This window comes from Peromyscus eremicus, chromosome 19, assembly GCF_949786415.1.
Source record: "Peromyscus eremicus chromosome 19, PerEre_H2_v1, whole genome shotgun sequence".
Classification (NCBI taxonomy): domain Eukaryota; kingdom Metazoa; phylum Chordata; class Mammalia; order Rodentia; family Cricetidae; genus Peromyscus; species Peromyscus eremicus.
The window spans coordinates 328,646-345,996 of record NC_081435.1 but is presented as its reverse complement, the minus strand read 5'-3'; the positions used below and the strand labels follow the sequence as shown (position 1 = coordinate 345,996).

Here is a 17,351-nt window from a genome sequence, read left to right as displayed (position 1 = left end):
AGGGGTGTGGGGAGGATGCCTTTCATGGAGGCTCATGAATAATAATAAAGAGTCTAGGGTAGAGAATATATCAAGTTGCAACTGTTCAAAATAATGTTTCCGCAACATGACCAACGTGTTTCATGGTCCCAGCCACTGTACAGACCATATTTGAGTGACTAGGCAATCTTTCAGCTTGCTCAGCAAATTCTCTAGATGAAACTTCAATAGATTCTAACATGTAGCTATGGAAGTAACATAAAAGGAGAACTGAAGAACAATTTTGAGGAAAACAGTGCAGACACAGCCTTTGCCAGTCCTGATAAGGGAGTTTCGTTTCCTTTCATGTCTTAAGAGAGACATGTCTGACTACTCTTACTGCATATTTCTTCTTTTATTTAATGGAGATGTGCTTTTCTAGCCATCAAAGGGGTGTCTGTGAAGGGAGGACTGGGGCTTATCTTTCTGCCTCCTACAACACTGGGGTCACCAGAATCTTATCAGTGAGAGAGAGGAGCCACATTACGTGAAGAGAAAGTAGATCTGGAAAATGTCAACTTTGAGTTCATTAAGGCTGGCTTTGGTGATATTGTATTATCTTCTTTTGTGAGCAGAAGCCAGAGGAATGGAAGCACTAAAGGAGGGAAAAGAGTGGCAAGATGTCATCTTTCTCCCCAGACCTCTTCTCCCTTCACCCACAGAACAGGCCAAGCTGGTCTCCAGAATGTTAGGTTTTTGGGTAGTGCTTTGAAGAACAACAACCCTACACAGAGATTGGCTCAGAGGTTTCTTTGTCTTCATAGAAACCAGCCCCAATCTACCATTTGTCCATCCATCACTCCATCTACTCACCCACTCATGTAGCCAACTTCCCTGGCTATCTAATAAATAAGCCCTGAGTTGTAGGTACTAGTGGGAGAGTTCATAAATAAAAGACAGTTTTAGTAGAATTCTGTACTTTGGGTGTTAAACCAAATAAACCAGACATGTTAGCCATTAATGGTATGGTTTAAAAGAGCCTAAAGTGAAGAAAGCTCACTGTGGGAACAAATAGGAGGCTCCATTTAGGGACTTCAGGTGAGACATGTATCGGAGATGTAAGAGCTAAGGAGAAGCCATTTAGGTACAACATAGTACAGGGACCACAGGCCAGTGATCCAGCACATGGATATGCTAGAGCTATTCCAGTTTGGTGGGGAGGCGGAGTGAGGAGAAGATAGCTGGATTCTTGAGCTTTCTGTATAATTCCGAAGCCACAAATATTAGCCTTTCTAGCAGAGGTAAAATTCACCAGATGAGCCAGGTGGTGGTGGCACACGCCTTTAATCCCAGCACTTGGGAGGCAGAGCTAGGCAGATCTCTGTGAGTCTGAGGCCATCCTGGTCTACAGAGCGAGATCCAGGACAGGCACCAAACTACACAGAGAAACCCTGTCTTGAAAAAATTTTTTTCACAAAATGTATCCACTAGTCCCCTCTATTCTCTCTTCAGGCAGTAAATTACTCCATGCTATTACTCCATACTGAGTCCTGACATTCTTTTGTTTTTGGTCATCTTTCAGCCCAGTAGGAAAAATCATGGTCCAGGAAAGAAGGGGGCACTTTGAATAAAACACACCATTAGGTTCTGACCTTGTTCCTCTGCCCAGCCCTCATTATGATTCAACAGCCTTTCTTAACCACAGTCTGTTTGCTCCTTCATGAGTAAATTTAGGGCTCTACAGTTGAAATAAATTCGTCATAAAATAACTAGGCAAATTTCTAAAGTCTCATCACCCCAACTCATCAATCAATGCACTCTGTATGATACATTTTATTTTCTATAGAGATGAACAAATACAGTAAGCAACCAAGGAAGAATGAATAGAGGATACTGTAGCTTGGTTCCAGACCAACATCTTGCTCATCCCAGAGTGGCACAATGGTTATTGCTTTACAAAATCACACAATCTCCAGGAGGTGATGATTCACATCTGGGTTGTAGCACTGAGGATAGGGCTAACACAATGCTTAGTGGCAGACACTTACTGGGCTTTCATAATTGTATTAAAAAATAGGGATGATCATGATGAACTTGGACTGTTTCCTACGTCAATTCTCATTCAGATGCACTGTACTCATCCCGGCCCCCTCAGAAGCCACTGGGAGGGGGTTGGAGGATTCACAGTGGGAAGGAAGTCACTCTCAGACTTTCACTTTCCTAAACTGGCACCACAAGTGACGGACTAGGGCAGTTAAGATTCAGTAATTTTGCTTGGTTAATCTGTCAGTTCTGAGGTCCGACAGCAGCTGAGGAAACCGTTGAGACAATGGTTGGAAGATGTGACCCTCATCTGCCTCTGTTCAACAACCAGATACCATGTCTGTCTCATGTGATTGTGACAGGGCACGCTTCTATGTCTGCTTTCTATACAAGGGTTTATATAGTTTGTGTTTCTGATTCATGACACCTTCTATCCATGGTCTCTCAGAGGGGATTGGCAGCAGTGGTGTGCGTGCGTGCGTGCGTGCGTGCGTGCGTGCGTGCGTGCGTGACCAAGTTTAGCAAGTCTGGAGGATTCAGAGGAAAATCTCCTTCACCTTAATCAGACATGGTATGCCTAACATTTTATTAAGCAGATGGAGGTGGTGCTGCTGCCTGTAAGTTTAATTTCTATAGGGGAAGGTTTTTGTTTTTGCTCTGTTTTGCTTTGTTTACTGAAATAAATGTGCTTTAGAGAAAAAAACAATCTCATCAGTTGGTCAATCCCTGGTGGGTGAGTCATGGCCCTGCAGAGCCTGTGTGCTTCTTGTTCTCCTCTGTCAGCAACGTTTTCCTGGGTGATGACTGCAGGCTTCCACAGAGCCTCTTAGAGACAGATAAGATGGAAAAAAAAAATCCAAGGAAGAGGGAATGGCTAGGGAAAGTCAGGAAAAAGCAACAAAGAGGGGAAAAAAAATCTTCCCAACCCATAAAGGGCTACCATGATTATGAAGTGAATCAAAACTATTCCATCCACAGCTAAGCTCTCAGGACACAAAGATGGAGTTCATGAGGTTAGTGAATTTTACACTAGAGTATCGTAAGTATAATTCAATTATCCTTCCCAGGCTCCAGCTCCTTGGATTCAACAAGCCTCTCATTTGGAAATTCTTGGGAAAAAAATGTGTTTGTATAGAAACCATCTACACAGCATTTATCTTGTATTAGGCATTATAAGTCATCTAGAATGACATAAAATACATGGGAAGGTGTATACCTACTCTATATGCAAGCCCTAAGCACTAACGGATGATAGTATCCAAAGATTTTGAGATCCTTGGAGGGGCCAAAGAGCCTAAAATTAATTCTCTATGTATACTATGATCAACTGTACTTCATACTTCCAAAGGCAATTTTTCTGCATTTAAATTTCAACCCCCTTTGCTATTTGGAAAGAAAATAGAAAGAGTGCTTACCTTTATATCCCAAAATGGCTACTGTGATGGTTAGCAAGGCACACAAAATGTATAATAGTATGATTGAAAACTTCAGTGCCCAGTTATTTTTACATTTGGTACACTGTGTTCCTTCCTGAATACCTGTAAGAGAAGTCAGAAATTAATACTAGTGAACAAAAACATCATTTCAAACTGAATCTTCGCTAAAGCACATCTTAGCTATTTTTCTTGATGCTGTGAGTCTATACCTTGACAAAAAGAAAGTTAAAGAAGAAAAGGTATACTTTGACTTGCAGCTCAGGGCTACAGTCGATCATGGCAAAGGAGTCACAGAGGTAGTTGGTCTCACTGCATCCAGTCAGGAAGCAGAAAACAATGAATGCCCATATTCAGCTAATTTTCTCCTCTTAACACACTCCAGGATCCCTGCCCAGGGAATCATCATCCACTCTGAGGATGGGTCTTCTCATTTCAATGAACTCAATATAATCTCTCACAGGCATGCCTGGAGGTTAGATGACCTCTCACTAGATATTCCTGGAAACTTGTCTCTAAGATGACTCCAGGTTCTGTCAAGTTGACAGCACTAAACAGGACAATGAGTTTGGATTTAAATAACTTAAGTAAGAAGAGTTTTATCACATGCCTTCCTATGCCATGAAAACATTTCAAAATTAAACTCTCCACTGCAGCAATACAAGGCCATCCAATATTATATTATGTTGTCATAGTTACACCCAATACGATTTTAAAATAACATACAACTTCAAATCATATTCCACTATGACAATCAACCATTTTTTCTTTTTTTCTTTTTATTTATTCTTCTCTCATACAACAGATCCTGACTGCAGCCCCTCCTCCATCCAATCCTCCTAGCTTTCTCTCCCCACCTCCTCTCTCCCCTGGATCCACTGCTCCTCCATTTCCCTTCAGAAAAGAGCAGATCTCCGAGTGATATCAACTGAACATGGCCTAACAAGTTAAATAAGACTAGGCACAAACCCTCATATCAAGGCTGGATGAGGTAACCCAGTAGAAGAAAAGGAGTCCCAAGAGCAGGCAAAAGAGTCAAAGATGTCCCCTACTCCCACTGTTAGGAGTCCACAAACACTCCAAGCTAAACAACCACAGTATGTATGCAAAGGACCTGGTGCAGACCCATACAGGCTCTGTGATTGCTGCTTCAGTCTCTGTGAGGCCCTAGGAGCCCTGCGTAGTTGATTCTGTGTGTTGTGTTCTCCTGGTGTCCTTGACCTCTCTGGCTCCTACAATCCTTCCTCACCCTCTTCTGCAGGGTGCCCCAAGTTCCACCTTATATTTGAGTGTGGGTCTCTGCATCTGCTCCCATCAGCTGCAGGGAGAAGCCTCTCTGATGATGGATAATCAACCATTTTTAAAATTACTTTTGATTTACTTATTTGTATGTGTATGGGCACACATGTGCCACTTCATGTGTGTGGAGGTCAGTAGTCAACAACCTGTAGAAGTTGGTTTTCTCCTCCTGCCATGTGGGTTCTGAGGATTGCACTCAGGTTATCAGTAAGTGCCTTTACCTGCTGAGCCATTTAGCTGGCCTTATAGCTATGATTTTAATAAGTGTCTCTATTATTCAAAAAGACTTAAAACACCAACATCTTCTTGTTTCCGACATTATTTCAAATGATAGCTAGTCCTCAAACTTATGCCTTGATGCTTCTCTTGGTGGTGTGCCGGGACTCATTTCTACTTGTGAGAGTCAAATGTGAAATTGTTCTCTTTATTTTTCAAAGGTTAAGTTTGATATTAACATAACATAAAATCAGCCCTAAAGGGAGTATTTACACCCTAGAAATGAGCATTCTACAAATTAGTTCCTTTACCACCCGCTACAAAAACTCCTGGTTTACTAATCTGCTCTTGATTGTAACGTACTAGAATCTAATGGTTCTATCATCAAATGTTCAATATAAAAATATTCTATGTATCACAGATATACAACAACAGATAGTAAGCCTTATTTAAGTCACCACAGTATTCTGAAAAACCACTACAGAACAAATAGGAAATTTTTTATAAAAATAAAGTTTTCATAAATAATTTTAATGAAGAGGTAAATTTTTATTGCTTACAGTTCAACTCTTTGAGAAACAGTCTAGTTTAAGTGGAAAAACCAGCATTCATGCTGCAAGAGACTCCAGAAACTAACCCATGAAGAGGGAACTTACCATCCGACTGATTAGAAATGCAGAAGACAAGACTGTGGGTGTTTTAATGTGAAATTCACATTGCACAGTCCTCCTCAGCCGGCCCCACTTCCCTGTGTGTTGTACTAATAGTCAACCCCCGAGTGACAGCACATAAAGACTGATCTAGAACTGCACTCTTAACTTTTGATGGGTCAGTGAAGAGGACTAAGCCATAGCTGAAACTTCTTTCCTTTGGTTTGTTTTTTACACAGTGCCTCTCTCCAGTGAAAAGAGTTCTTCAGCTGTGTTTAACACAAAATGAGGATGAACACAGCACGTTAACAATGGCTGAAGCTTAGGCCTCAGGGTTCAGTCAGTTCCTTCAGTGTTCTGTGTCATAGTCACGAGGGAGGGGGAACATGCTCTACCTACCTTTCCACAGCTTACAGCAGGCTTCTCATACTTTGGCGGGGGGGGGGGGGCACCATAATCACTTGAAGGGCTCATGACTTGGGAATCTGAGAAAGGCTTGAGGGTGTCAATGTCTAACATCTCAGGAGATCAATTTCTCAAACTTGAAAGGGCTTCCCATATCACGTTTTCAAAACGCAGATTTCAATCCAGTGAGTTTGAGGTAGGAGCCACATTCATCAAGGTCTAGGTGATACTTCACCTAAGGCCCACAATTTGAGGGACAGGAGTTTCATTCAGCAGCTGATCATGACTGTAAGCTATCAATTTGTTGATGGCTTTTAGATGAAACTGTAACAGCAAACTCAGTAATCCAGAAGTTCACCATATAGCCAGGCTGGCTAGCTAGTAAGCTCTTAGGCTCTGCCTGTCTCAACCCCCAACGTGCTGGGTTTCAGGTGCATACCACCACACTTAGTTTTTCACATGGGTCCTAGGGTTTCAAACTTCGGTCCTCATACCTGTAGAACAGCTACTTTTATCCACTGAGCCATCGCCCCAGTCTCTGCCTTATTTATTGAATAGCCACTCATGTTCATTGCTACCCTAGTGACTACTCTGCAAAACACATCCCCAACTTCACCCAACCTAAGTACTACTATCCAAACTGCTCCAGTGTTTAAACTCAAAAACTCCACAATGTATCTCTTCTACTAATTTTTCAATTTGTGAGTCCCTGCTGATCTTCCTATAGGGTATTTTCACCACCATCTTTATTTATCACTGGCTTCTAACACAGAACCAAGGTCTGTGAGTAGCATCTGGAATCCTCCATAGAACAAGCACAAGGAGGCACAGTGGTGACAGCTTACATGCCATTTTACACACACCACGGCCAGGATTCTGACTTGAGTCAGCCTCCTCAAGCCACCATCTCTGCCCTGCTTATCCTTTCCATTTCCACTGCGACTGTCTTAGTGTGAGATCTTTACCCTCAATGGAAGCTTTGTCTTCCATTCCCACTGGAATCCAGCCTCACCCTCTACTAAAATACTGCTGTCCTCATGACATTTGCCAAGAAGGAAAGATAAAACAACTTTTAATGTCCTACCCTTAACTAAAAGATGAACAAACAAATGAATACAAACATATGCAAATTCTAGCTCAAAGTCTCTATAATCTGGTGGTTTAAGTAAAATCAGGTTATTGAGATGGCACAGTAGGTAAAGGCACCTGCAGACAGACCTGACTTTGACCCCTCAGGGGCCACGTGGCAGGAGAGACCCAACTGTGACTCCTACAGTTGTCCTCTGACCTCCACCTATGCACATGCACTTGTATGCACACATGCGCGTGCACGCACACCAATGCACACACAAATAAATCAAAATTATTTAAAATAAAATAAAGCCTCTTGTATTCAGAAAATGTGAAAGTGCTATTAAAATCAGGAGAGAAAGAGTTATAAGTAGACCTTCAAACACATCACAATCCATGTTGAGAAAGAACACATTGGTTTGGTGGCAACTGTAACACAGGGGACTGACACAGATGAATCAGTCTCCTGTAGAAAGACTAGATGCTTCTGAGACTGCTAGGGTGTCATTCCTTTGGGTTTGGGGCTTGTGGTGTGTAATGCTCTTCACACTTATCTAGGATGATTTCTTTCCCTCTAAAGAAGACCCTTGGGAGATTTGGTTGCAGAGAGTATGATGAACAATGGAATCTGGGAGCTTGAAGGTAGTACAGAGGTCATCTGGTCAAGTGTCACTGTGTTATTGATAGGAAGATGAAGGCCAGTGAGGTGAAGCAAGATCAAAGGACCCATGTCGTGACCCTACACAGGCGTCTGTCCCTCCTGTCCTCTCTGTAGCTAGCACTGGGTTGTCACTGGGGATCTTGCATGTGGGATGCACAAAGATCCACTCCCAGACAGCTGCCACAGGACCACATTCCAAAGAGCAGGGGCACTTCCTGGCAGTGTGCATTTCTCACTGCTGACTATCAGCATTAATCAATATCAGATGGCACTGCCTTTCCACGTGACACACTTTCTTTGGCTTGTTTTTTCTCCCTCAGGAGACTTATTTTTGATAAGAATTCTGTTTTATCTTTCCTTCTCTGCCTTCCCTTTGGATGACATCTGGCTAAACACATAGATGCCTACTACAAAGAGGCCCTGCTGGCTCCTGGAACTGGAGGACCCCTTCCTCCTTGAACCTAGATAGTCACAAAAAAAAACCCCAAACATTTGAGAGAGCTATCCCCCTGTTACCAGCCTTTGTAGTGTTTGTTTTCTTAGCATTACTTTGCAGAGAACTCGGGACTTTGTTCCCACTGGGGCTGGGGGAGGTGGGGGGAGAGCAAGGGGGACCAATTTACAGAATACTGTGCATTAGAGATTTTAGTTCAGGAAGTGGAGCAACATTGCCCCTTACCACCAAGTGATCTAGCTTCATGAAAAGCCTGGCCCAAACAGCACATTTGAAATGCAGCTGCCCACAGGAAAAAAGGGCCTTCAGGGTCCACGCTTTCCCATTGGCCAGCCTCTTGAACTACCTCCCACACTAGTCCATTCTTGGCTCATGGTTTGAATGCATTTTTGCAGTGTTCAAGTTTTTATTATTCAAAAACCTTTGGGGCTCTATGAAGCCAGAATCAGTCTGGTGAACTTGAATAGCCCACTGAAGTTAAGAATAGGCTGACAATTTGGTCTCCAGTGTCCACATTCAAAAGTTCTCCCTGTTGCCCTGTTTCTAATAACACGTTTCATGTAAGAATGGGATGGGATGGGGCCACCGAGCAGGGGGTGGTTAGCTGGTTGCAGGAATAACTGACATGCCCCAAGAATGCCAGTACAAAGGGCTAGAGGAATGCATCAGTAAAGAGAATTCCTTTCAGCTGTGGTTCTCCATAAAGAGCCCTCCCAAGTGTTGTGGTCCAGGCTCCAATCCAGTCTGTTTTTCCAATCTTTTTTAGAAGGGAAGAAAAAAAAACCCATTCCTTTCACTATTGTCTGCCATGTGTATCACCAAAGATGGGTTTGTTCATTAAGAGGGATACATACTGATTGAGTCTTTCCCTCAGTAGGTGGAGGTTGGCACCATGGGTATAGTGGAACACTCTGGGTCATCTTAATCACATCACGTGTCTATTGATGGACAGTGTTATCATTAAGACCACGTGGCCAAAAAGGAGCATCCCAAAGCTGGTAGACTGCAAAATCTCAAAGACCACAGTTTTGATCCAAGATTTGAAGTGACTTTTTCATGTGGTTTTTCCATAGTTACCTGGTGACATATGCTCCCATAAGTCTAGGAGAATAACTTGGTTCTAATAGCAAAACTGATGAGTCAAATATAACTTATACATAATTATAATTGTCTTCTACAACAACAAAACAGAGTTAACATTCTGGCTAGCTGCTCAAATGTTATGAAATCACAAAAGGTTACATACCCAAACCCTTTCATCCCATAAACAATTAACTTGTCCTCATTATACAGGCCACTTAGTATGTGGCACAATATGAATTTTGTTAGTATAATTTTTTTTATTACAAAGTGATTTACTATCCTAAATATAAATCCTAGTGCTGGACATCTTAGCATGCCAAGTTTCCTAAGTGACATGAGGAATCACAAAAATGGGACAAGAAGTAGCAGTGAAGTCACTTTCTGTACAAACAAACCCTCAGCAATTCTATTCATGAAAATGTATCCAGATCAGAATAAAGATTAGAAGATAATTTTATGAGTAAACCTTTTCACTTTCATTGTGAATTTACTGTAATAGCCTATGCATTTACCAATAATAGTATAGTTTCTTTCTATTTTTTCATATATATATATAGGGCAGTGGTTCTGGTTTGGCTTTAATTTTTTTAAGAGTAAGTATTATTTAAGATTTATAATTTATACCTTGCCTTTTTGTAAAGAAGTCCTATAGGCAGAAGCCAGATGTAATGGTCCCACTCAGAATATAGAGTGTCTTCCAGAATGTACAGGGTCTCAAAACAACACCATTCTTTTCTCTTTATGTTTTTTTATATAAGAATCCTTTATCAGATGAGCTGTCCACAAATGTTTTCAATTCTGAGCAGAAGACTCTCTGTTGGCTGCAGAGGTCAAACATCATCTCTCTGCCACACACTCCTCCTGGCTGGTCCCTCCCTCTTGGCTGCATTCCTTGTTGTTTCATTCTACAGCACAGAGTGAATGGACGATGGATTCCAGCAGTCCTGACAGCTTCATTATCTGGCATGGCTATGCAGTGTCCTTCTGTGATTAAGCCCTGAATCTTTGCATGAAAAGAACTCATGGTGATTCGGCTCCAGTTTGGGCCTTGAGAGTCTGCCACACAATTAAGACAGACATACACCATGCACGTACTTGGAAAGAGGCTGCCAGATATTTTCTTGCTTGGTGCAGAGTTCATGACTGGTGCAAACACAAACAGGAACTGCTAAGAATGATTGCTATTTCTGAGGACCTGATGTGGGCCAAACTCTCCCTCCTTGCTGCTTACAATTCCTCTAATAACCCCACAGAGCAGGAGGTCCACCCTTACTTTACATACTTTAGAAAATTGGATCGGCAAACAAGTTGAGTTTCCCCAAACCATGTCACAGAGCTGGGACATGGGCACAGCTCTCTCACACATTCTTCAAGCTTATTTACATCTAGAAAAAAAAAAGAAAAAAAAAAGGCAGGAAGAAGGATGCCTAAGGAGCTAAATTGCAGGGAGCTGGCAGGTTAAACGTGCATGACAAGCATCCTGTCAGAATAAAGCAGCATAGAACATTTTATGTGTTGAGAGAGAAGCTTTCTCAGATGTGAGCAATAAAATTTAGTCTCCACTAACTATAACAGGACCCAGGCTTCTGCAGGCTGTAATTCTTTCTATGTCGACATACCTGAGCAGCAAGCAAGATGATTCCATCCTAAATCAATGCTCATTGTTCCACGAGAGGTCAGGATCAGCTATGAAGGTCTATGGTCAAGAAGGCTTGTTGACTTCTCATACAGAACAAGGCCTCCTCCAAGGGAGGTAGTGTTCTGGGATCAGGGTGGACTGGAGTGAGAAGGTAACTGTAATTTCAAGGCAAACTACGAGGCATCTAGGGGCCTCCCGAAATTTAGCTTAGAAACCAGATCAAGTCAGTTGCCTCTAGCATGTTTTCTTTTAAAGATATACTACACTGAAATAGGAATCTCAAAGACCAGCCTCCAGAGTCCTTTATCTACAGTCCTGAACACATTCTAATGGTTCAAGCTCGCAAGAACAAAGCATGTACAGTTAGTAAAAAGGTAAAGAGAGGGCTTACCAATGGTGATTAAAAGACAAATTGCCTCTAGTCTCTTAATCTCCTGAAAAAAGAAAAACCAAAAATCTAGCTGGAATACATTGTCAAATGATTGGGGGGGGGGTATAAAAGTCACCATGATTCCTTGTTTAGAAATCTCAATAACTTCTAAAGTTAATGTATCTATTTCTCTAGTGTAAGAAGATTCCATGATTATTGGGGCTGGCTTTAGGGTCCAAGTTTCCTGACTCCATACAGAGCTTTTCAGACTCTAAATGCCACCATGTCATTGTGCTTATTTCTCACTAAAGTCACTATGATGAGATGAGAATATAAGAAGTTCTATTTGAAAAAATAAGAACAGGGCACATGCTATGTACCAGGCACCAGGGAAAAGAGTGGAAGAGCCTGGGTTCCCTAAGCCTGTGTCCTCCCTCAACAGTGGGCTGTTCATTTAATCTCTGAGCTTTGATATTTACCCTTCTCTTCTTAAAGTACCTTTCCATCTGCCAAATAATTTCCTTCTGACTAGCCAACCTCCTCCTCAATCAATCCCTTCCTAACTCACTTTGCATCCAGCGCAGCTGTGCCTGAACCCTCACCATAGGCTGCACTGTGCACATCCACACTCGTGTCTCTCAAGTGATTTAAATGCCATCTTCAGGACACCTCCTTTGACAGGAATGGGGATTTAATTACTGAACCAAGTAAGACTGGAGTGGAGACAGGGACGCAGGGAAAGAAAGATGGTTCCCTGTCAATCTCCTTCCCATTGACTGGAAACAGCTCTCAGGTACAGGGGATTTCATAATCTTCTATCCCATCTTTGTGCCTGCCCTTCCAGGTGAGAAGTGACAGGGTGACTTCACTGTAAGCCAGGATGTCGGCATCCTAGGGGAGGTGTATGAAAGGCAACATTCAGACATCTCATGTACACCAGCTTCCCACCCAGCTCGGCTGCTTCACCAGAAGCTGCTCTGTGGTGGAGGAGGGAGTGGTGGTGGGGTTGGGGAAGGAATGTGAAATAGGCCTTGAGACCTTTTCCAGACAGTGTCAACGGCAACATCCCCCTGCGACTTAGTTTTCTACATTCAGCATTCGGCATTAACAAAGCTCAACCTGACCAAGCAGAGAGGGCAACATGAAAGACCATGGTCCCCCACTTGTTTCTAGTGTTGGTACTTTAAAAAGTGTCACTTTGGGCAGCTGAAGGACTAACAAAATGATGACAGGGCACACAACTGAGCAGGATCAACCTTAGTTAATGACAGGTTGTCTGCTGTTGGTGGTAGAGACAGTGTTGGGTGGGAAGATCATGGGTAGGTAGGTACAGGTACTCATATCAAAGCTTGAACCTGCTCCCTCACATGTACTCTTGCTTTCTTTTCTGTTGTGTGTGTGTGTGTGTGTGTGTGTGTGTGTGTGTGTGTGTGTGTTATAAGTGTGAAAGTGTATGCACACGGAGGTCACAGGAAGACATTGAGCATCTTCCTCAGTCCATCTCCCCCTTACTCCTTTAAGACAGGGTCTTCTCAGTGATCCTCGAGCTCAGCTTCAGCTGGCCAGTGAGCTGCTGGAATCCACCTGTTTTTACCCAACAGTGTTGGGTCACTGGTACAGGCAGCCATGCCTGTCTTTGCTTGAACAGCAAATACTCTTCCCCACTGAGCCATTTCTCCAGCCTTACACTTGTTTCTTTGTAGACCAAGAAAATTAGTATTTGATGAAAGGGGAGGGGGCTTCAATGTGAATGAAAATAACAATGAGCTTGACAGACATTTCTCATTCTTCTATTAATATGTTTTTCTTTCTTTCTTCAAGAGAAAAGACACTTAGAATTCAGAGAAAAGGAGCCAAGACAATGACAGACTCTACAGCTGGTGTCCAATCTATCCTGCACTGGACATTTCTTGGTCCAGAACCTTAATGGGAAACAAGTTAGCCAACTTAAAATACCTAAGTGAGGCAAGGTTGGCTAATAAACAATGGGGAAAGTCCAGCTCTGATTCCCAGATGATGGCCGTCCATTCAGTTACATACTTGTTATTAAAGCTGAACAAAGGGCAGAAAGAGGGAAGAAGCTTTCCACAGACAGACAACTATGATCTCCAAGACAAAAGAGTGAAACTTGAAATTAAACAAAAAGTCACTCAACAGAAACACAAGATGGCACACAGCCAATTATAACTGAATGTCAAGTAACTGGGAACATCTTGACTTACAAAATTTTCCACACCAAAGAGTTCCTTCCTAACACAGCTAAAATTCAGAAATGTGCTGAAAAATTAAATAAATAAAAACATGCTTTTGTATACACACAAGTGACTTTCTTCAGAGAGAAATACAATTTAAATGTACAATTTCCCATAGATTTCTTAGGGGTGTGGCAAGAACTACATGTCACCAACTGGCGAGAACCTCCCGTTTATGTCTTCATAGCTCCATGGTTGCAAACTTTACATACATACCTTGAAACTGACCTCACTGAGCCTGTTTCTACCTTGGAAATGGACTCACATCAGAGTTTTTGCTTTCTGGAGAGCTGGTCGTTAAACATTTGCCAGCATACTACTCAGACTGGTGCAACTGACCTGTAGTAAAGGGCCCTCCATTGGCACTGGGTGGCAGCACATTTGGTAAAGTGCTTGCTACACGAGCATGAGGACCTGAGCTTGGTCCTCAGAACCAACATAAAGAATTGTGATAGTGTCTGCTTGTGATCTCAGTGCTGGGAAGGCAGATCCCTGGAGCGTGTGGACCCTCTAACCTAGCCTAACAACGCCTGAGGCTGATTCTGGCCTCCATATGCACGTACATGTACATGTACATGTACGTGTACACACACACACACACACACACACACACACACACACCCTCTAAAGAAGTACTTTTTCTGAGGGGTCATTGGCAATAGGATCCCAGGGCTGGGCTTGGCTTGGCAGATCATGGACAGACCTTCTAAAATGTGGTGTGGCCTAGAGTACTTGGTCTGGGGAAGCCCAGCCACCCATCCCTAGTTGGAAAAGTGACTCAAGCTTAAGTCCTACTGATGTCGGGCCAGTGGTATACTTTTTACAAATACAAAGACAGCACATTTTAACCTCCTGCCCCAACACTCTGTGCCCAGCCCTGAAGAGGAACTGAAAGAGAAGGGCTCAGTAATTCACAACGTTTCTATTCTTAGGCGAGGGCTAAAGTTAAGCCTGGACTTTACAGCTCTTGATCCCATGCAATGTTCCTTCCGTTTGGAAGGCAGTTGTGTTGGAGTGACAAAGCTGGTCAAGACAACCAGCATGTAGAAATACAACCCATTGGTTGTCCTGTAGCTGTCTGTCACCTCCAACACAGACACGGGAGGGGGAGGACAGCACCCAATAAACAACACCTAGTGAAAGCCATACATTACAGTTGGAGGGAAACCCCCACTCACCACTGTTACTATGACAGTACTTATAAAATTCAAGTGCTAATTTACTATGGTCCACTGGACCTACTGTGTGATCACACATTCACTACGTTTTAGTTGCAGGACTAATACATACAAGTTGAACTTTGTGGCTGTGAGCTTGGGGGAAGACTTCCTTCCACTCTTGCTTACTTCCTAGGAGCACAGCACAGCTGGGCACAAATCATTTAGGAGAAATGTTTATCCAGGCACTGCTGGGAAAGCCAGGCTCTGGGGGCCCTTTGTTTAGGGAGGGCTCCTTCTGCTATATGGGTCCAGAAGAAGATGAAAGAGGCTGCAGAGTAGAGACTAAAATGTTTCTTTGGGAAGAGAGCAGTGTTGTGATTATCTAGACGGAATAGGAGTAAAGGAGAGCTGTGACAACAAGAAAGAGAAACAGGATCACAGAAACTTTGGAATATTTCCACTAGCTGCTAACAATCTATCATTCATTAATTCATACATCTATTCACTTTTTGGTGTTACACATGTGTATAGGTACATATGTGTGGGTATGGACATGCAGAGGTCAATGTGTGTCTCCCTGTCATTCTTCAGTTTTAATACTTTAAATATTTTATTTATGTATATATATGTATGTGCCTGCTCGTCTGTGTACCACATATAAGCAGTGCCCACAGAGGCTAGAAGAGGGTGTTGGATAACCTGGAGACAGTTACTGGTGTGAGCCACTGGGAACTCAATTCTAGGCCTTTGGAAGATCAGCAAGTGCTCTTAACTGCCTGTTTATTATTGTTTGGTTTTCCAAGACAGGCTTTCTCTGGGTAGCCCTGGCTGTCCAGGAACTCACTCTGTAGGCCAAGCTGGCCTTGAACTCACAGAGATCCATCTGCATCTGCATCCTGAGTGCTGGGATTAAAGGCATGCATCACCACCACCCTGTTTCATTTTCTGAGACAGACTTCTCACTTGGCACTTATCAACTTGGTTGTACTGCTTGGCTAGCAAGCCCCAGAATCTTCCTGTCTCCCTCACCATGGCGCCTTCAGTGCAGACACATGCCATTGATGTGCAGCTTTTACATGGGTTCTGGAGATTGGACTTCAGGTCCTCATCTTGTGTAACAAGCACTTTATCCACTGAGCATTCTCCCTAGTCTCCATCAGTAACTTTTATCCTAAGAAGCCAAGGATCTATATTTTGCTCACTGGCACCTAGAAATGATGCCTGCAATTTTTGAGCCAGTTTTAGAGAGTAAAGTGGAAAGGAAAGAAATGGGCCCACAGTCATGTAAAAATCCTTGGGCACACACACAGTCAATCAAGGCAGTCAGGTAGAGAAATGAATACTGACCTAGTATCCCATGGAGATTCCTGATACTAAGGCAGGCGCTCTCTCTCTCTCTCTCTCTCTCTCTCTCTCTCTCTCTCTCTCTCTCTCTCTCTCTCTCTCTGTGTGTGTGTGTGCGCGCGCGCGCGCGCGCGTGCGCGCGCGCCTTGTGTGTGTTGAGCAAGTGCTCCACCACTGAGCTGAAGTCCCAGCTCAACACCAAGATTTTATATCTATTACACCTGGTTGGCCAATAGGGTAGATTTCTCTCACTGTCCTCTCAGCCAGGTACTACCTGTTAGAAGCCTTACACAGTGCCCTTCTGTTTGTGTTTCTATTCAGAGGAGCTGAGTTTGGACACAACAGTATTCATTTATGGAAAAGGCATGTCCCAAGTCACCTACAGTTGCCTTCACTTGCCTTCAAAAACAAACACCCAGAAAAAACAATGAATGAAGAAACCAAACAGATGCCATCAACCAATTCATTTACTCATTTACTTATTGGCATTACAGGGGGTTACCCCCACCCCTGGGTGTAGCAGGAATCTTAAAAGTTCTTATTAATAAAATCAAACCTGAGCCAGGTACTGGGTTGAACACTAGAAGATCAGAGAGACAGAACAAGCCACAGCTAACCTCACCTGGCCAACTTCTCAGCTGGTCTTGTTTCCTCAGACTGGAAGCTTCTGTGTCCTCATCCCAATGGCTCTCAGCTGACTTGCTGCTCGAAAGCCTGAACGCTTAACCAGCCAAATGCTTCTAGTTTCTGGTCTTCACGCCTTATATATCTTGCCTTTCTGCCATCACTCCCTGGGATTAAAGGTTCACAGCCATGCCTGGCTGTTTCCAATGTGGCCTTGAACTCACAGAGATCCAGCATCTGGAATGCTAGGATTAAAGGTGTGAGTGCCACCATTTTCTAGCCTCTGTATCTAGTGGCTGTCTGTTTTCTGACCCCAGATAAATTTATTAGGTTGCACAATATTTTGGGGAACACAATACCACCACACCCGGGCTTCAGATATGCTAGGTAAAAATTCAACCACTAAGCCACACTCCCAGTCCTGATGTTCATAATTACTGTTGTAGTATACTGTATTGTACAATAACTTTAATTGCATTTGTTTCTATTAAGTCACTCACCACCATCTGGAATTCACTTAGCCAAAGCTAAGAATAGATCATCTAAACCTTCTAAATTGGTGAAGTGGAGGTAACATGTTGGAGGGTGTTCCTGAAAGGCTATTTACTGAAACTGGATAATACAACCCATCCAAAACACAGCAATTGCTGATTCAAGAACATACCTAGAATTTTTTAGCTTGGGGACAT

General features: G+C 43.0%; 1 protein-coding gene across 1 annotated transcript in view; it reads right to left on the bottom strand.

Moving 5' to 3' along the window:
* The window catches only part of Colec12 (collectin subfamily member 12), a 170,541-nt gene that overhangs the window by 25,472 nt on the left and 127,718 nt on the right, over positions 1–17,351 (bottom strand). Inside the window, exon 3 of the mRNA XM_059246492.1 lies at positions 3,417–3,539. Within this exon, the coding sequence (XP_059102475.1) occupies positions 3,417–3,539 (123 nt within the window). The remainder of the gene's footprint in view (positions 1–3,416; positions 3,540–17,351) is intronic.